Source organism: Schistocerca cancellata, chromosome 5 (assembly GCF_023864275.1).
Source record: "Schistocerca cancellata isolate TAMUIC-IGC-003103 chromosome 5, iqSchCanc2.1, whole genome shotgun sequence".
Taxonomy (NCBI): Eukaryota; Metazoa; Arthropoda; class Insecta; order Orthoptera; family Acrididae; genus Schistocerca; species Schistocerca cancellata.
Genome location: NC_064630.1, coordinates 776005993 through 776027133, shown reverse-complemented (window position 1 = coordinate 776027133; position 21141 = coordinate 776005993). Strand labels below are relative to the sequence as shown.

Genomic DNA, 21141 nt, shown 5'->3' with positions numbered 1-21141 from the left:
CAAAAGATTGTGCTATTTACGTAACATCTGCTAACGGGGGATTTTCAAAGAGTGAAGTTTCTGGCACACTTCCCCATCCAGAGCTAAACAGATAAGTGTGTGATGGACCATAGAGGCTGCATAAGAGTCATTATGGGCATCCATAATGAACTGAAACTTATGGCTACAGCTGTGAAATTTGGTTTCTTGCAGCATTGGTAGCATTCAACTTGTTCCGCTATGGCATGCATTCATTTATTTATTAGGGTAGTTGGACAATAAACTGCACACATTATCAAAAGTAAGAGCTGCTGGTTCTTGTAAAGGGGCAAGCTGACACAGTAATTGATACACCTTAGGTGGAATCCACGAGAGGAATAAAGCTTTGTACAAATTCGAGTCTGTCACACTGAAAGTCGAAAAATGCTGTCCGAGTCTTTTCTCATAAGCTTCCTGATCCTAAATTGAATCATCATATGGAGGAAAAGTGGGTGGATAGGCCAGTGGAACAGTACCCTGTCTGTTAATGGAAGCCAACAAAGTGGTCACTACCAAAGTAAGCTGTTCAGTCAGGGCCGGTAGCACAGTATCCATAATGACTAAACCTGATGAAACCGCACTTAAAGACTGCACACGCAGAAACCATCCCATCCTCATCATCAATCACATAGTAACCAGGTAATCCAAGTCCAAGTAACACAAATATGCCATTATTCATTTATCCCTTGAACATTAATGGAAATAGGCCTGTCATGATTCGACACATAACAAGACAAAAGAATCTTACAGAAGTTGCAACATAGGAAATATACAGAACAAATGATGTGAGCAGTACAAACTAAAAGAACATAGTGAGAGAGAGTCAGTGCTGCTCTGTGCATATATAGGTGCAAGTCACTGGTAGATGATGCGGCAGAGACCGTGCTGTGAGCACGCTTCCTACAGGCTGCCTCTACTGGCTGGCCTGTGCTGATTCAGTTGGCAGTTCGCTTAAGTACACACACGCTTTGTCACTATGCTTAGCACACTGACGAGCCATAGTAGCAGGATACAGTACTTCTTAATGAGACTTGTTATGTAACAACATTAGGGGTCTTAAAACCCAAGTGGCATGCTACCATGATTACATGGCCTTCTTAAGGGGTACACGAGGATGGATTTGTCTAAGACCCATTGTTAGTAATAAAGGTACACCTACATGCCAGCTGGCAAAATATCTGAAACGTATCCTCACTGAATATGTGGGGGAAGTGCGAACGCCACATTCACAACTCCACTGCTTTTGTACATCATCTTAGTCAGTTATGGCTTCAGAATATGGATATTATGGTCATTCTTGATGCAGTCTCCCTCTTTACGAGTTAGATTATCTGATTCTTTGGAATTAATCACAGAAAAGTTCGACAATTGTTTCCAGGAATTTTTTTAGACATGTTCTGACATCTGCTTCTTACCTGTTTGGCAGAAATTATTACGAACAAATGGCATGGCAATGCATAGTCCATTACTGCCTGTCATGGTGAAACTATACATCAGGGCCAGCCAAGGCATGTCAAACTGCACACAAGCTGGATATGTGAGCTGAGGCAACTTTGCTTCGTCCTTCTCGGAAATACCTGACACACCGCGGCATTTAATTTAGTATTGTAGTGTGGCACTGTCAGTGTTGTTTACCTTTCGCATTCTGTTTCTGATATGAAGGACATTTAAAGGTCCAGTGCTGTTTGGAGAAAGCCTTTAAAAAGGAAAGGGAATGACAGAAGAGAGGGATGAGAATTGTTAATTTCTATCATGGAGTCGCATAAGTAATGGTTACTATGAATCTGCTCTGAAATAACATTACTGTACCATGCAGAAACTATTTACAGATTTAGTTGATAATGGAAGAGCAAAAAATTTTAATCACTGAGAGGCAGGATTCACTGTTCTGTACATCTACTGCTAGATTTGCAGGCATGGAACGCATGAATAAATTGGTGGTACATACATTAAATTCTCTGACATCGCACGCATTATTCCGTAGTCAGTTGCAACAGTTTTCAATGGAACATAACAAGGAGTGTGGAGCACATACATTGGTTAAGTCAAAGGGCATACCTGTAATGAGTTTTCCATTTAAAACTCACTATTCTTGAATTTATGAAGGAGAGAGGGCTACAGGAATGAAAGTTAGAACATTCATGATGGATTGTAGATCTCACATTTTAATGAACTTCACTGCACACAGTCCACAGTAAGACATGGCAAGGTGAAAAAATAAATAAATTAATTAATTAATTAAAAAAAATTAGGTTGAAGAATCTATGGCGGCTTTGAAAGAATTATAAGGATAGTTTTCTAAATCTTTTAAGGGCGTTGTCAATCTTACATTTGTTTTCAAGCTCTATTTGAGAACATTTGCTGTTTTAGCTGAAAGCCTTCCTGCGCATGTGCAGATGTAACTGATTGATCTGCAACGTAATTACCACTTTAAAGACAAATTCTTTTATGTTAAACTTGTCCAGGATGTCTACAGGGTCATTCCATTCCAACTGAACCATGGCATGCAACCCACCGACTCAGGTTTTTATGAAATTTGGTACACTTAGTTTATTTACATATGTAATGACTGGTTTAAGCTTTCAGGCCTCTATCTTAAGCCATTCCCAAAGGAGAGAAACCTGATTTTCAGACTAAAATACAAAAAAAATTCATCCATGGCTGTTGCAAATTCAATAACAAGTTTTAAATTTATTTAATTTATGCTAAAATTGAAGTAGGAAAGATTTGAAATTTTCCATACTTACGTAAATTTTCTGCAGAATTCAAATATTGTATCAGATTTGTTGTAACTGTATTATGAAGGGTAATCTGAGCCTTGAAAATAGAAATATTACTTTCTTTTAAATGTCCACAACATATATTACAAATTACTGTGTACAGACTGTTGTTACCTTGTCTCAGAACTATGGCTATTATCATTGGAAAGAGAAGAAAATTTCCTTTCAAACAGACTTAAAAAAAATCTTTGGGGAAATGGCAAATAGGCCCACGATAGAACTAAATGCAGTAAATTAAAAAAAATATTACTGCATCACAGAAAACTTTTCAAATCTCCCTCCCACACCATGTGTCACTACTGATCACTCATCTTTCAAAGTGGCTGTCATGAGAAGTTGTAGCTGGTGTGGTTAGTGTACAATCTAAGCATTATATTTTAATTGCACTGGTAAGTTACAAATGAATACTTATAAAGCAGCATGATTAATTTACTGTTGTTCATTTTACAGGAGAACTAACCCCTGTTGTAAAATATTAACTTGCATAAACAAGTATGGTACATAGTCCTGTAGATTGCACAAGTTACCAATCATGCAGCACTGGAACTTTCCTGCAAGCAGAGTGCCATAAGAGTATCTATTCACCCATTGTGACCAGCACTGCAGCAACTACATTCACTGATGTACAGAACGAACTGCTGCTTTCGCATACAGGAACTGTGCAACATGATGATTTAAGTAATGTTAGCAATTACCAGGTAATTTAAGTAATGTTAGCAATCACCATAAAACTGAGTAGGCCTACCTGAATCAGTATGAAAGTTGTGCTCATGTGGGTTGTTGTGATCCATTTAAAAAACACAAAAAAACAAAAACAATAAAGTGTGATTTGTGAGTTGTTCACTTGATTTTGCTAAGCAGTTTCATGAGATATTACATGTTAGGAACCCTGTCGTTACAGGGCAGAAGTTGCGTTCAACATGCCATAAGCATGTGCTTAAGGGAAATTTCAGGTGCAGACCAAAAGAAGGCAAAGACAGCAGTCAAGAAAGTAACAGTGAAGTAAAGACTACATCTGATGAAGACTGAGTGGAAGGGCAAGCAGCAGAAGGTACACAAGAACTGGATAAACTTAAGACAAGTTTAATAGATATAGATGACTCGTCAATGAAAATCCATTCTCTAGCTCCAACCCAAGACTACGTTATGGGAAATGTAAAATAAAGGCTGCTAGGCAAACTCTACAAAAGAAAGTGGCGCATATGCTATGTTCAAGAAGAAGAATTACGCAAAGACAGTAGATCATTCTGAACGTACAGCAACTAACCACGAGGAAAAACAAAACTCTAATGATTTGCAGAGTCTGATTAAATTAATGAAAGAAAAATGACCAACTGTAAGTAGGTGGAAAAGATTCATATTCTTGCTTTTACTCCTCCATCATGGTGGAGAACTTTTGGTGTATCACAAAGAGTGGTATGTGAAGCTAGGAACATTCATAATACAAAGGAATCTCTTTACTGCCAGACCCCAAGCAAGTAAGAAAGTTATCTGATGAAACTGTATTACTTGTAAGGAATTTTTATGAAGATGATGAGTTCAGTCAACTGATGCCCAGTGCAAAACATTATGTCTGCACAAAAAAGAACATTCACGTTCAGAAACATTTAATACTTAATAATTTAGAGGAGTTGTATGCAGCATTTAAGCAAATTTATCTTAACATTAAAATAGGATTTTCAAAATTTTGTCTAGTGTGTCCTAAATGGAGTGTACTTGCTGGTTCATCAGGAATGCACCAGAATGTTGACTAGAGTCAAACATTGGGAAATCCAGAGGGAATATAACAATATTGTGAAAAGGGAAGTTGCTACTCACCATATAGCAGAGATGTTGAGTCGCAGATAGGCACAACATAAAGACTGTCATAGTCTGACTGTGACAGTCTTTATGTTGTGCCTATCTGTGACTCAGCGTCTCCACTATATGGTGAGTGGCAACTTTCCTTTTCACAATATAAGTGTGGACTTGCTTTTATGTAGCCTAAATTTAAATCTGAAGGGTGATATAAATTCTTTCATAGATAAAATTGTTTGTAGTAAAGAAAACAGGGGTTGTATGTTAAGAATTTGTGATAAGTGTCCTCCTTCAACAAATTTAACAGAATACACTGAGACTAAATTTCAACTTGAGGAAGATGATGAAATAAATCACTTGACAGAACCCAGCTTATTGACATGCCCCTACCATTTAATGAATTTACCAATATATTAGTAATTAAACTAGAAACTTCAGTTCCAAACAATGGAAAACAATGGGAAAAAGGCCTTAATGGCCAAAATCTTTGATTGTGTGAATCTTTTTATTGTGCCTATTGCGGCTCAGCATCTCTGCTATATGGTGAGTAGCACCTTTCCTTCTCTGGTTTTGTTACACACCTCAGTTCCACAGTTATATAGCAAAAAGTCAAGCTGCGTATTTGAAAGAGAGAAAAAATAATATAAATGAAAATGAGACATCATTATTAACCAATCTTGCTGAGAATTATGGTTTTGAGCTGCAATATGCATCATTATCATTATATTTCTGATGATTTAAATCATTATGTTGCTCTTGTCTTTAACATTCAGTCACAAACTGTAGGGTTAATTAAGCATCACTGTCCTGCTGTTAACAAAATTGATTATTTTACAGAGGGGTGCAGTGCTCAATACAAAAACTGCAAAAGTTTTTTTTGTGTCATCACGAGACTGATTTTGGAATCAGTGCCACATAGTTTTTCTTTGCAACATGCAACGGAAAATCACCTTGTAATAGTAGGGGGGGCAGCGTGAAACAGATAGTGACAAGGGGCAATTTACAGAGGCCAGGCCATGTAAGGAGCAAATCTCTGACCCTAAAAAAAATGTTTGAGTTTTGAAGACAAGAACTAATCTGCAACAGCAATTAACAAAATCAAAAACTGTGGCCACCTTCAGAAGTTTCCACCAATTCATACATTTAACAGCCAATACACTGGCTGCAAAAAGAGTTAGCAGTGACAGTAACTATGCTTTACAATGTAACTTTTCTGATGTGCAAACACATGTTGCAGAATCCTTGAATGTACATTCATATGTTTGCTGTAAAAACAATTCTAATTCAGCTTTGCCAGCTGAAGGCTTCTGCCATAGGAAGTTACCCTCATCTGCCAACAGCCTAGTCAAGGAGGGCGGAGGAATGGAAAGAGGTTCAGGGCACTCTCTTGTCCTTTGGGTGGGACACTGCCCCTAGAGGTGGAAGTATCAGCAATGATCAATGGCATGAGGATGCCACATAACATGTATCCACAGGACACATGGCCTGTAATTGAAAAAGTGTCATTGGCAAAAAATTCCAGATTAGTCCCCCATTTGGATCTCCGGGAGAGGACTGCCAAGGGGAAGGTGACAATGAGAAAAAGATTGAATAACCAATGAAAGGGTGACATTCTATGAGTCACGGCATGGAATTTCAGAAGCTTGAATGCAGTACGGACGCTACAAAATCTGAAAATGGAAATGCAAAGGCTCAATCTAGATATAGCACGGGTCAGTGAAGTGAAATGGAAGAAGACAAGGATTTCTGGTCAAATGAGCATACGCTAATATCAACAGCAGAAGAAAATGGTATAACAGGAGTAGGATTCATTATGAATAGGAAGGTGGGGCAGAGAGTGTCTTACTGTGAACAGTTCAGTGATAGGGTTGTTCTTATCAGAATCGACAGCAACAATGATAGTTCAAGTATACAAGCCGACGTCGCAAGCTGAAGATAAAGAGATAGAGAAAGTATATGAAGGTATTGAAAGAGTAATACAATAGGTAAGGGGAGATGAAAATCTAATAGTCATGGGGGACTGGAATGCAGTTGTAGGGGAAGGAGCAGAAGAACTGGTTACAGAAGAATATGAGCTTGGGACAAGGAATGAGAGAGGAGAAAGACTAATTGAGTTCTGTAATAAATGTCAGCTAATAATAGTGAATACTCTGTTCAAGAACCACAAGAGGAGGAGGAGGAGGAGGAATACTTGGAAAAGGCTGGGTGATACGGGAAGATTTCAGTTACATTACATCATGGTCAGACAGAGATTCCGAAATCAGCTACTGGATTGTAAGACATACCCAGGGAGCAGATAAAAACTGAGGTCACAATGTAGTAGTGATGAAGAGTAGGGTGAAGTTTTAGTTATTAGTCAGGAAGAATCAATATGCAAAGAAGTGGGATACATAAGTTGTAAGGAATGACGAAATACGCTTGAAGTTCTCTAAAGTTGTGGCTACAGCAATAAGGAAAAGCTCAGTAGGCAGTACAGTTGAAGAGGAATGGACATCTCTACAAAGGGCAGACACCAAAGTTGGGAAGGAGGACAAAGATACAATGAAGGTAACTGTGAAGAAACCATAGGTTACAGAAGAAATACTTCAATTGATCGATGAAAGGAGGAAGAACAAAAATGGTCTAGGAAACTCAGGAATACAGAAATACAAGTTGCTGAGGAATGAAATAAACAGGAAGTGCAGGTGTGAAGAAGCTAGCTGGGATACTTTTACTTCCCCTCTGGTTTTGCCACCTGCCTCCTTAAATTTGTTTTTCCATTTTTTATCTAATTAACATTAACAAACGGGAGTGTAATCTGCATTTTCATGAAAGAGAAAGGTTGTCCCTCAGTTTTAAAGAATATAACACCAGATCTAATTTTGTGCTTAGTTTTACATATGAAATTGATTTTCTAATTTATTTTGACTATTACTAGTTAGTATCTTTCATTATAGGGCAAAATCAGTAATTCTTTTGTAACTTAAATTCTGTTGTTGACTTATAAACAAATAATAAATTCTATACTGATTATAAACATTTGGAAGACGAACTAATAGTATTCTTAGAGTATATATTTAGCTCTATTTGAAAACATGTTAGCAAACCCAGCCCTTCATTGATTCCAAAGTAATTAACAGTTTTATCAAAAATATTGTTTGCGTAATGGTATCTGTTAATTCCACAATTTAAACAAATAATTCGGTCTAAACCTTGTAGTAGAAGAAACTGTTAAAAGGAGCGAATTTTTCAATGTATTCAGTTAATTTAATGAGTTAAGTTTTAATTGTAATTTCTGTAAATTTAACTTCAAACATGTGTGTTTTCAGCACCTATTATTGTGAGGATATATAAGTGCCCGATTTTTTTGGTCACGAGACAGTCAGTCCATGACTGAGTTTCAGACAAGGAACCTGTGTTGGTTAGAATGAAAACAATGCATCAGCTTAACAGTGAAATAAGTGTTACACCAATTGGTCATGTGTTAAAACAATGACAGTGACCAGTCAGTTTATTTGAAAGACTGCGAACTGTGTGGTTAGGCTTTTACTGCTCATAGATGTTCAACAGTAAACTATTGTAGCAGTACGTGGAAGTTTGCCTGAAACCTATTAATGAGGTTATCTATCGTAGGTTAATCAATAGTGCACTGGCCATATAACTATGTAATATAAGGGGTTGTGAACAGTGAAAGTAAAACACTGTGAAACACAACTGTGCATCTGCCGGCTACATTATTTACAATAGTCACGTGTCCAAATTACATACCTCATTTTCCAGATAGTGTAGCAATGCAGTACGTCAACACCGAGGACAACAAACGGAGAAACAAAGTAGGCGAACCGTCGCACAAGGAAACTAAGATGAAATGGCTGCATGAAAAATGTGAAGAAATCGAAAAAGAAATATTTCTCAGGAGGACTGCCTCAGCTTATAGGAAAGTCAAAACAACCTTCAGTGAAATTAAAAGCAAGGGTGGTAATATTAAGAGTGCAATGGGAATTCTACTGTTAAATGCAGAGGAGAGAGCAGATGGGTGGAAACAGTACACTGAAGGCCTCAATGAGGGGGACGATTTGTCTGATGTGATAGACGAAGAAGAAACAGGAGTCGATCTAGAAGTGATGGTGGGTCCTGTATTAGAATCAGGATTCAAAAGAGCTTTGGATGATTTAAGATCAAATAAGGCAGAAGGGATAGATAAATAGATAGATAACATTCCATCTGAATATCTAAAATCATTGGGGGAAATGGCAACAAAATGACTATTCACATTGGTGTGTAGAATGTATGAATCTGGCACGATACCATCCAACTTTTGGAAAAATATCATCCACACGATTATGAAGACTGGAAGAGCTGAGAAGTGTGAGAACTGTTGCACAATCCGCCTAACAGCTTACACATTCAAGTTGCTGACAAAGATAATGTACACAACAATGAAGAGGAAAATTGAGGATGTGCTAGATGGTGATCAGCTTGGCTTTTTGGAAAGGTAAAGGCACCAGAGAAGCAATTCTGACATTGTTGTGGAAAGGTAAAGGCACCAGAGAAGCAATTCTGACATTGTTGTTAATAATGGAAGCAAGACTAAAGAAAAATCAAGACACATTCATAGGATCTGTCAATGCGTAAAAAGCATTTGACAACGTAAAATGGTGCAAGATGTTTGAAATTCTGAGAAAAACAGTAGTGAGCTATAGGGAGAGATGGGTAACATACGATATGTACAAGAGCCAAGAGGGAATAATAAGAGCGGACGACCAAGAATGAGGTGCTCAGATTAAAAAGGGTGTAAGACCCATACTGTTCAATCTGCATATCAGAGAGGCAATGATGGAAATAAAAGAAAGGTTCTGAAGTGGGATTAAAATTCAAGCCGTAAGGATATCAATGACACGATTCGCTGATGATATTGCTATCCTGAGTGAAAGTGAAGAAGAATCACAGGATCTGCTGAAAGGAATGAACAGTTTAATGAGTACAAAATATGGACTGAGAGTAAATTGAAGAAAGACAAAAGCAATGAGAAGTAGTAGCAATGAGAACAGAGGGAAACTTAACATCAGGATTAATGGCCAGTAAGTAGATGAAGTTAAGGAATTTTACTACCTAGGCAGCAAAATAACCCATGATGGATGGAGCAAGGAGGACATCAAAAGCAGACTAGCCCTGCAAAAGGGGCATTCCTGGCCAAGAGATAAAAAATTCACTCACCAAGCGGCGGCAGAACACACACATAGAAGACTGTTGTGATTGGCAAGCTTTCGGAGCCAGTGGCTCCTTCTTCAGGCAGAAAGGTTGAAGGGGAAGGAAGAAGGGTGAAGGAAAAGGACTGGAGAGGTCTAAAAAAAGGGGTAGATTTTGGGAAAGTCACCCAGAACCGTGTCTCAGGGGAGACTTACAGTACGGGATGAGAAGGAAAGATTGATTGTTGGGGGACTGCATCAGACGAGATTTGAAAACCTGAGAGCTTAAAGGTGGAAGACAGGGTAATATGAAAGACAGAGATTACTACTAAGTCATCGTGTATGGGTTAATAAGCAGGAGAAGCCAAGTGCATTGTACATAACAGAGGTGGGAGAGGGCAGTGAAAAATAGACACGAAAGACAAAGAAAGGTGTAAGAAACTAAAACGGAGTGAAGCAAAGAGTAGTTACAGTGAGGAAAAGCTGAGACAGAAGAAATTAATGTAAATGGCAAAATTTCGGACAGAATGGATCTCATTTCCTCTGAACTGAGATCCATTCTGTCTGAAATTTTGCCCACAACGCATGGAACAGCTTTCCGTCACCCTCCCAATCTCTGCAATATTCTTGTCAGACCCTATGCTCCTTCTGCACCCATCTCCCTACCCTATGGCTCCTACCCCTGTGACTGTCCCCACTTCAAGACTTGCCCTATGCACCCTACTACCACCACCTATAATAGCCCTGTGACTGGCCAAAAAACATATACCATCAAAGGGAGAGCCACCTGTGAAATGACGCATCATATGCCAGCTGTTACGTAAACACTCTTTGGCTTTTTACATTGGCATGACTACCACCATATCATCAGTTCTGATGAATGGGCTTAGGCAGAGGGTATATACTGGCAACTCACAGTATCTTGTTGCAGAACATGTTCTGCAACATGACATTCGTGACTTCAGCACCTGTTTCAACCATACCTACCATCTGGATTCTTCTCCCAGGCACCAGTTTCTCAGAACTCCACAGGTGGGAACTAGCACCACAACATGTCATCAGTTCTCGCCACCCACCTGGCCTTAATATATGTTAATCTCTTCTGCCTCAGCTTTTCTTCATGGTAACTACTCTTTGCTTCTCTCCAATTTAGATTTCTACATCTTTCATTGTCTTTTGTGTCTATTTTTCACCGCTCCCTCCCATCTCTGCTACATACAATGTGCTTAGCTTCTCACTCTTATTAACTCGTACATGTTTTAGTAGTAATCTCTGTCCTGCATATTACCCTGTCTTGCACATTTAAGCTCTCAGGTTTCCAAATCTCATCTGATGCAGTCCCCAACAATCAGTCTTTCCTTCTCATGTCGATGTTAAGTCTTCCCTGACCCGCAGTTCTGGGTGACTTTCCCAAAATCTACCCCTTTTCCTAGACCTCTCCAGACCTTTTCCTTTACCCTTCTTCCTTCCCCTGCAACCCTTCCACCTGAAGAAGGAGCCACTGGTTCTGAAAGCTTGCCAATCACAACAGTCTTCTATGTTTTTGTTCTGCCGTCGCTTGGTGAGTAGATTTTTTATCTATCCAATTAAATAATTTTATCAATAATTGATTGTTTTTGTTGAAAATTTATTTTGTTTGTGATCTATGTTGTTGATACATGTGAAATATGAAACCAAGCCATATGCAGTGTGACTAAATTGCCATCTAAATATGGCATGTCACAACAGTTTCCCCCCTCTTCCCGTTCACATGGTGTTGTGGGACTGGTGGGGGGGGGGGGGGGGGGATGTGCAGCTAAGTTGAGCATTATTGCACATGAACCAGGGTTTGGCTCACGAGTTGAGTTCTTGGTCACCCCTGCTATACATGAAACTCTTTCAAGAAAATGCACTATAATCTGCCAAGTTGATACAAACACGTTTCTATTGGTAAGTGGACCTCGTGTTTGCAGGGTGACCATGTGGAGCAGAAAATCTTCAAGAGTTTCTGGAACATTTAAACTCTACTATAACATAGTGTACCCACAACCTCCACCCAAGTTTCAACCCCTCTGTCCTGTCATCTCACCTCCCACCCTGTTTATCTGCAGGCCTTTTCCAACACATCTGCCCATCTTTCCCCACTCCTCTCCTTTTTTACTCCTTTATCCCCCACCTCCCCTGCCCCACAACCTCCTGATGCTGCACCTGTTGACAGTCTAGTCCCTGCACACTCAGCCAGACAGTGTTTGCCTTCTCCCCACCCGTGCACTACAATTCCTTCCCATTGCCTGGCCCCTCTGCTGCTTGCAACCCACGTGACAGTAGCATTCCAGACCAAAATACTGGAGTTGGCAGTCATGTGTGCGTGAGGTGCGTGCATGCGTGTGTGAAGGGTGTGTGTGTCTCTTTTACTAATGAAGGCTGTGGCCGAAAGCTTGTAAGTGTCTTTTAATTTTATCTGTCTGCAACTAGACGTGTCTTCTTTATGGTAATTAGCAATCTGTCTTTTCTTACGTTACTGATATTCCTACCTGGAGTTCCCATTATTTGAGAGATTCAGAAAACGTAGTAAACAGGCATGGAGGTTTCCATCTAAACAATGCTTGGGGTTCACACTCAATTTATTAAAATCTCACTGGCCCTCACATCCATTAGAGTTGGAAAACACTGAGAGAATTTGTGTTTCACAGAATATCATTAGGAGCTCTGAGAAACAAAAGAGCATCAGAGAGTGTGGTGAGCATCAGGAACTGAACTTGACTATAAATAGCGGCATGAGATCAGTTCATAGTCTAGTTCAAGTCCAGGCAGTGAGTACACGTAACAATAAAACTTCCAGCACGTGAAGAAGAAGACTGGGTCAGTTGCTGAAAAATTGTGCAGAAAATGGGAACAACTCGGCAGAACACCCAAAAGCAAACTATTAATGAACACTATCTTCTGCTGGCGTAAATTTCTGATCACTAGCTTGAACTGTTAAAGATCATTGCAAGCCAATTTCTGATCACTAGCTTGAACTGTTAAAGATCATTGCAAGCCAGTTTATTGCTCCTGAGTGTTGTCACAATGAGGAAGAATTCACCAGCACTGTCAACATCTAGGTTAACAAGAGCACATGGCACGGCATGGCCCATGGCATGGAAATCCCAAAAGCACAGTGGAGTGTAGTCAGCATTGTTGTCTGCATTTTTTATATCAGTAGAGGGTTTGTACTGTTTTCGTGTTTAGTTCTTTGCACTGTACTGAGTTCTCTTTCTGTGTTTGCAGATTTCATGGAGAATTTCTTTAGCCTTGTCATTGATGGCAACTGATTGTGAGTGTCTTTAACTGTCATGGCGCCATATTTAACTACCCACAAAATAAATTGTTCGCACTCATACTTGTTTCTTCATTTTCAGGGTCCCCAATCATGTGCATTAAGGATATACTTGCACATCATATAAAATAATGTACACACCACTGAAGTATGCAGAATTACTTTTTATTTCAACATATAGGAATACACATTTGTAATCGACATAGGAAGACTCAACAGTGAGAGTAACTTCAGATATAAACTTAAGTACCAATGGTAATGCATACCACACTACAGTCTATTGCTGGATTAATTATTCCTGCAACTACATATCTGCTGTTTACCTTCTATTAGGAGCTTAATACTGGGTGTTTCAAAATTAATATGGTGGTTTTAAGATTTTGTAGCATTTATTGCATTCAACTTACAATCATAAGTAATACACTGAATGAAAGAGCAACTCAGACATTTCCATTTGTATATGTATGCACATGTATTGATTCCTGTCTCTTCCGTTAGAAAACATTAGGAGCAAAGATGGCAAATAGTGAACAGAAGGCTTTCTGTGTTTTACAGTTTGCAGGGCCTGAATATGTTGTTACAGTGCAATGTGCTATTCATATTAAGTTCCAAATATTATCAGTTTGAAGGTACCAGCTATCTTCGCTGCGGGATGACCAAGAGTGATGGAATAACATGCTGAACAAATTAGAGAGTCTTTCATGAGCAGACACAAGAAATCAGTTTGGAAGACACGTCACAAATTAGCAATCCCATTGATGACTGTGTGGAGCCTTTTAAGGAGACACTTACAACTATGTCCTTATTGTTTGCAGTTGTTACAAGCTCTACAGTCTCCAGACTATGGTTTATGTCTAAGTTTGAAAAAAAAAAATATTTCTGCATGACAATAAATCACATCACATTGAATGACAAATTGACATCGAACCTATGTGGAAATAATGTGAACATACACTATGTGCACATCTGCACTTCAGTAAACCCCCACGACATGGTACAATTGCAATGAGACTTCCCTAAATTGAACATTTTTTTTGTGCCATGTCCCAGTGAAAAGTTTATAGGCCTTTTCTCTTTGGTGAAGCAACTACAACTGGTGTTCCTTATCTTGATGCGCTTGAACTATGGCTCTTTTCTCAATTCAAAGAAGCTGAACCACAGAACTTTATTTAGTAGCAGGATGGCACACAACCTCACTGGTGTAATTCAGTATGCGAGTGGTTAAATTATGTTGTACTTGACTGCTTGACTGCTTGATTGGCCATAAGAGGCCGCATGACAGAGCTTGGCCTCCATGTTCACCAAATCTGACACCATGCAGTTTTTATACATTCTTCTGCTACCAGCTGATGTACCCGACTTAAGAAACAGGATTGAAGCAGTTGTTGCAACAATTACTCTAGACTCACTGGCCGAGCTTTGGTAAGAACTCACCTATCAACTCAATGTATGACGAATGGTACTCGTGTTGAACACTTGTAAGGAAAACTGTCTAACTTATTCTTTCATTAGATGTATTACTTTTAAGTGTAAGCTGAATGTAGTAAATGCTACAAAGCTTTAAAACCTTGATACTCATTCTGAGACACCCGGTATTTACTTGATTACAATGGTATTTTCCAAGTAAATATCTTTACATATATATATCTAAAAACAAAGATTTTGAGACTTACCAAACAAAAGCGCTGGCAGGTCGATAGACACACAAACAAACACAAACATACACACAAAATTCAAGCTTTCGCAACAAACAGTTGCTTCATCAGGAAAGAGCGAAGGAGAGGGAAAGACGACAGGATGTGGGTTTTAAGGGAGAGGGTAAGGAGTCATTCCAATCCCGGGAGCGGAAAGTCTTACCTCAGGGGGAAAAAGGACAGGTATACACTCGCACACACACACATATCCATCCGCACATACACAGACACAAGCAGACATTTGTAAAGGCAAAGAGTTTGGGCAGATATGTCAGTCGAGGCGGCCTTTACAAATGTCTGCTTGTGTCTGTGTATGTGCGGATGGATATGTGTGTGTGTGCGAGTGTATACCTGTCCTTTTTCCCCCTGAGGTAAGTCTTTTCGCTCCCGGGATTGGAATGACTCCTTACCCTCTCCCTTAAAACCCACATCCTTTCGTCTTTCCCTCTCCTTCCCTCTTTCCTGATGAAGCAACTGTTTGTTGCGAAAGCTTGAATTTTGTGTATATGTTTGTGTTTGTTTGTGTGTCTATCGACCTGCCAGCGCTTTTGTTTGGTAAGTCTCAAAATCTTTGTTTTTAGATATATTTTTCCGACGTGGAATGTTTCCCTCTATTATATTCGTATCTTTACATATATAAACACTTCCCCCTGCTTATTGAATATTATTACTAGTCATACAGCTCTTTAACAAAAGCTGCTATTTGCCATGTAGCTAACATAACTTTTGAATCCATGAATCTCGATGATCAGGTTTTTGTGAATGAGTTGCTAATGAGGTATCTTTCTCATTTTCTTTTGAATTGGTAGGCACTCCCAATTCCCTGCTTTATGTTTGGTGAGAGTTGTTGAGTACCTTACAACCAGAGTATGTAGCTCCATTCTGAACCCTGGAGAAGGAAGCAAAGTCTACATGGAAATTATTATTTTTTTGTCTGACACTGGTATACAGTAGATGTGTTCAATGCAAAGCATCTTCCTGTCAGGAACCCAGCTGCTAAGTCGCTAACCAAATTTCAATAGGCAAGGTGTGCCAATGTGCAGTTGGATGCAAGATCTCCTATCATTCCCGATGCAAAAACAATGAGGATTTTATTGGTGAAAATGATGAGGAACTAAGGAAGAAATGCTTCATTTAACTGGAAGTCAAATGTGGGATAAGCAAAAGTTCAGTTTACTTCATCAGGAAAACTGTGTCGTCATCGACATACCAAAGCTTAAGTCTCGCAGTTGGCACTATCACTGACACCACTAGTACAAAATTCACTGCCTGCCCGAGCAACCAACCAAGATGCACTCTATGGTCTCACCTTCAAAGAAATTACTGCTGCAAAAGAATATTTATTTCCATCTGCAGAGCTGAACAGCTAATCTGCATCTGCCCTCGAGTCTGATTACTATGGAGCACACTGAGTGTGGTATAGTGTCAACAAGCTGCAGCGAACACAGTGCCGGCCACCTATTCCATGCAGAAGGGCTTTATATACTACTCAACAGTTATAAATGACCTGGATACTGTGTACTTTGTACAGCATACCGATGTAAAGACCCACTAATGGGCTGCACCCTCGTTGCAAGTTCAGTCTCTTACAGAATAAATATGTTTTAATTAAGATTGTATCACCATTATTTACTGTTTTAGGACTGCCCATTTCTACCTCCGAGCAATGACAAGACATTGTCAACAAGAAAAGTGACCTTACAGTGTTGTGTTCTTCCACTATCAATAGTGACATTTTTCGTTTATTGTGTGTTTGATTTAGTGAATTATCATGTCTGTGCCAGCACAAGAACTTTTTCTGATAGATGTGGTTCAGTTGCAAGGGCCATGGATTCGACAACTGGTGCAGAGTGTCATTCAAATTATGCAAGTACTTGCAACAAAAGCTGTACCTCAATGAACTACAGCTACAATCAAATTCCGAGAATTTTATGGCCAGCATGAGGACTAGGCCAAATATTGTGCCCAATTTAAAGAGAATTTCTCTGTCTATGACATAACTGGAATATGGTGCAAGGCTTATTTCCTTTCAAATGTGGGTGCTGAAGTGTTTTGGTAGTGCTTCAAACTGTCTCTGGACTCTCATCTGGAGGACGTTGGTTATGAGTCATTACTTCAGAAGTTAGATGAGTACATAGACACTGAGGTGCATGTAGCAGCTGCCAGATAAAAATTTTTTAGGCTCTTGCTCAGTGGTGCAATTACCCAAAATGTAACGGATGTGTGAATGAGGATTGTTATTTTGAAGACACCAAATTCTGATTTAGAAACTGTTTTTTCTATCAATGAGACTCAGAACACTGAAGATATAGCAGAGATAGATTTAGAGGTTCGAGACGTTTCTGTAGTTCAAAGGGCACAACACACACTGTTATCTAATCAGAAGTCTAGCGGCATGCAAAGTCAAGTGTTAACAACAGTCAGTCACACAGTACATATGCCACTTGGTGATCTAATACAAGAACATGTGCCTGCAGTGCTACACAGCACATGACCATATACAGCGCACATGCAGGAGAGAAGTGCTCTTCTTGTGGTAAGTGCAGCCAGATTGAAACTGTGTGTTTGCAAAACTATTGTGCCAAGTAACAGTCAGACTCTACTTCACAATGTTCCTCAACAGAAGTAAATGTAGTATCAGCTGAGCTGTGCAAGAGGCACAATCAGAGGCTCAGCCTTCAAATAAACGTTCACAAGTGATCCAACACCAGAGAAATAAACTATGTATATATACATTTGTGTGTGGTGCAACTACAATTAGATACAGGGGCTTCCATAACTCTGCTGCAGAGAAACACTTATAAACTGTTAGGCAGCCCACAGCTGCAGCAATCTAATTCCAGTCTATCAGCATACAATGGTCACAATATTCCAGCACTGGTCTTGTGCAGCCTACCAACAACAATTTGCAATGTTACTTAAACTGTTATTTCATGTCTTGTGTTCTAGGGACAGCCCAAACATTTTTAGTCTGCATTCATTTGACTTGTTTGGCCTAGCCATTCAGTACAATGTGTTGCAAATAAATACTGCTGTGCCTCAAGACTATGTTAATGATTTGTGCGCAAAGTACAGTGATCTATTTCATGAAGGTCTGAGAAAACTACAGATTTTGAGGTGCACATGACTTTAAAAGATGACACACAACCACATTTTCATTTTGCATGGCCTGTCCCTATGCCATTCATGATCAGGTCACTTAAGAACTGAAATGGTGGCAAGACAGTGGTGTTATTGAACCGATTTCAGCAAGTAAGTGGGCACCTCCCCTAGTAGTTATTAAAAAGCTGTCAGGCAGTTCACGATTATAACAGGACATTAAATTCACTGTAAACCTGCATACACTGTTGACCTCTATTCCCCTGCCTCGGCCCAACAAATTGATGGACAGATTGGGACAGCATCACTTCTTCTCAAAAAAAATTACTTGCAATAGATGTACTTGCAGTTACACTTGAATGAGCAGTCCAAATGGTTCTTTGTACTTAACATGCACTTGGGTTTATACTAGTATCAGTGTGTCCCTCTCAGCAGCGGAACACCTCCCGCCATTTTCCAATGGTTTTTGGAGCAGTTAACTGTGAAAGTTTCTTAGTGTGCAAACTATTAATATGATATAGTTGTGTCTAGTCACACAATACCAGAACATTTAGCCAACTTAACAGTGTTTGTTCCAAGTTTGTTCTGACATGGGACTAAAGTGCAATAAAGCAAAGTGCTTGTTTTTCCACATGAAAGTTGAATATCTGGGTAATGCACAGGGCATCCATCCAGCACAATCACACTTGTCATTGAACAGGGATTTGTCGGCACTTCGTAACATTAACAAGTCTTGAGACAGTTGCTAGCAGAACTCTTACACAGTCAATGTCACTGTACTCTTCTCCATCTCTTGCAGCCACTGCAGAAGCCGTACGTCCAGCCCTACAAGGTTTTGGGCCCAGGACACTTTCAGAGTGTTTGGCATGGGTAGCCTCTGAAAACAGGCGCTGGTCCAGGAACCAGCCATACATAGTGATGGTGCAAAGGTTTGGGGGAGAGGAATGTTGTGTCATTGACGTATTAAAGCACAAGTCTCACTGTTGGCACCAACACTGACAGAACCGGGAGGACAGTTGTCCTGCCGGAGCAACCAACCATTACGTACCTTATGGCGATGCCTTGAAGGAAGCATCAGTGCACTGCTGCTGCTGGCAAGTAGTTACTTCCATCCACAGAGCCGAGCAGCCAGTCCATGTTTAGCTTTGAGTCAGATTACTGCAGAGCATATTGAGTGTGCTACAGTGTGTCAACAACCTACAGCAGACTCAGTACTGGCCACCTACTCCACACAGGAGTCTTCATATTACTGAGTTGTTATAATTGATTGGACACTACATCCTTTGTACAGTGTATAGATGTAAAGGCCCACTCATGGGCTGTATCTTCCTCACGAATTAAGCGTCTTACAGTATAAATATATCTTAATTAAGATTTATTATTTATTTATTGTACTAGGACTGTCAGTTCTTATCTTCAAGCAGTGGCGCAACACAAACATATAACTGGAATCAATTTAAAGTGCAACTCATGCAAAAATTGATCAAAGAGAAGTTTGACAGAAAAATAGAATTTTATAAATGGGCACAGTGATTATGAGGCAAATGATTGTATTCATGTTAGTATTTTTTTGTGCTTGATAAATTGCTTTAACATAATCAAAATATGCAGTGTCAAGTAGATGTAATCTCCACTGGCATGAAGATTCAAAAATGCAACTTGCAGTTTGTGGGGAGACAGACTTATCTACACTCATGGTAAAAGTATGGCAACATGCCTCTGGAGATGTTGGACAAAATGGTCAGTTGATACATAACTAGTTAAACATACAAGTTGACTAACTAATTGGGCAATATGAACTTATTGAATGGCCCTCATTATCCCCAAACTTCAAAACCCTTAACTCTCATCTCTGGGGTTAGAGGAAAGGCTATTGCATATCAAGCAGGCAGTTAACTATACAAAGGAAAATTGTATACATGAATTACTAAATCCACTTAGAAACAGATGATCTGGCCAGTTTCCTTCTTCAGGGCAGGGGATTGTGAAGGAGGGGGCAGCTCTGTGTGTGTGTGTGTGTGTGTGTGTGTGTGTGTGTGTGTGTGTGCACACGCGCACGCGTGTGTGTGAGTGGAGGGGGAATCACTTGATCACTTGTTACTCAGGTTAAGCGGGATCTGTCATGTCTGAAGAGTAAGGCAGGCAGAGGTGAAGAAAATTGTTGTTCCCACATTTTGCTCCAAAGAAGGCATATACGATTTTGAAAGGTGTGAGTACAGTCATGTTTTGTTTTCTGTCCCAGTACTGGCAGTTATGCCTCCTGAAGGTAAAAATTCTTCCTTGCGCCCATCTGGTTTGTGCCATTATCCTTTGGACTATACCTTCTCCTTTTCACTTTCCCATTTTCATTTTTTACTTCTGTCTTCTACATTTACTTCATCTATTCTCTTCATTCTCTCTCTCTCACTCACATGCACTCTCTCTCTCTCTCTCTCTCTCTCACCCCCGCCCCTTCCTGCCAGTCTTGAATCTAGTGAGTAATGCAGCTATTTGCACTTTGCACACTGGAAAGTCCAGCCATACAGGTTTAGATTTTCCATGATTTCCCTAAATTTCAGAAGGCAAATGCTGCAATGCTTCCCTTGAGGACTTAGCTGATTTTCTTTCTTCTCTTACACGTAATCAGAGACTGTGCTCTCTCTCTCTCTCTCTCTCTCTCTCTCTCTCTCTCTCTCTGTTAAGACCTTGTTATCAAGGGGGAAGCTAAACCATAATATTTTCTTCATTTCCAGTTTCAACATTTTAATATTTTGATTAAGAACTATGGTCTTCTTTGAAAAAAAAGTTTTAAGTACTCTCTGTTTCTGACATGTAATTTAATTTCAATCTTACCTTATATTACTGTGCCTTCTTTTACTTAGGCCCCGGGTAACTTCCTTTCTAATACATGAAATGTTACCATTCCTGCTAGCCATTCCTCTGAAATCCTAATTTTAGAAGGATATCACAGATTATTCAGGAAATGCCAGAAGACAAGTCAGGAAAAAAAAAAATGTGGAAAAATTGTTAATGAGTATGAGCCGTACCTGGTAAGCAACTGATGCTGCTGCCTGAGACATTTTCCCCTGTTGGCACGCTGCTACTGCTTCGTTTAACCTCAACTGCTTACATGCATCTGATGTCCCAGAGCGCTTGCGTATGCAATTTGATGGTAAGCGACCTGCTTCAACCAGGCGGGCCTTCTCACGATACAGTGTTTTCTTGGGTATCTGTTAGGTACAATCCAACTGCTCCATGTTAAATATGCAAATGAACTATGTAGTGAGAGAGAACATGAAAACTACATT

The 21141-nt window shown here is 39.6% G+C and overlaps 1 protein-coding gene across 3 annotated transcripts in view; it reads right to left on the bottom strand.

Annotated features, from left to right (window-relative positions):
* LOC126187564 (protein bric-a-brac 2-like) overlaps window positions 1-21141 on the bottom strand; it is a 127581-nt gene that overhangs the window by 28570 nt on the left and 77870 nt on the right. Inside the window, exons 7-8 of one of the 3 annotated variants that reach the window (XR_007537757.1) lie at window positions 20881-21063; window positions 20687-20781 (exon numbers count right to left, since the gene is read on the bottom strand). The exons of 1 other annotated variant lie outside the window; for it this stretch is intronic. Coding sequence is in view for 1 of the 2 variants with exons in the window: in XM_049928720.1 (XP_049784677.1) it covers window positions 20881-21063 (183 nt within the window). In the remaining variant the exon portion in view is untranslated. The remainder of the gene's footprint in view (window positions 1-20686; window positions 20782-20880; window positions 21064-21141) is intronic. One more of the 3 variants, XM_049928720.1, reaches the window with a different exon arrangement.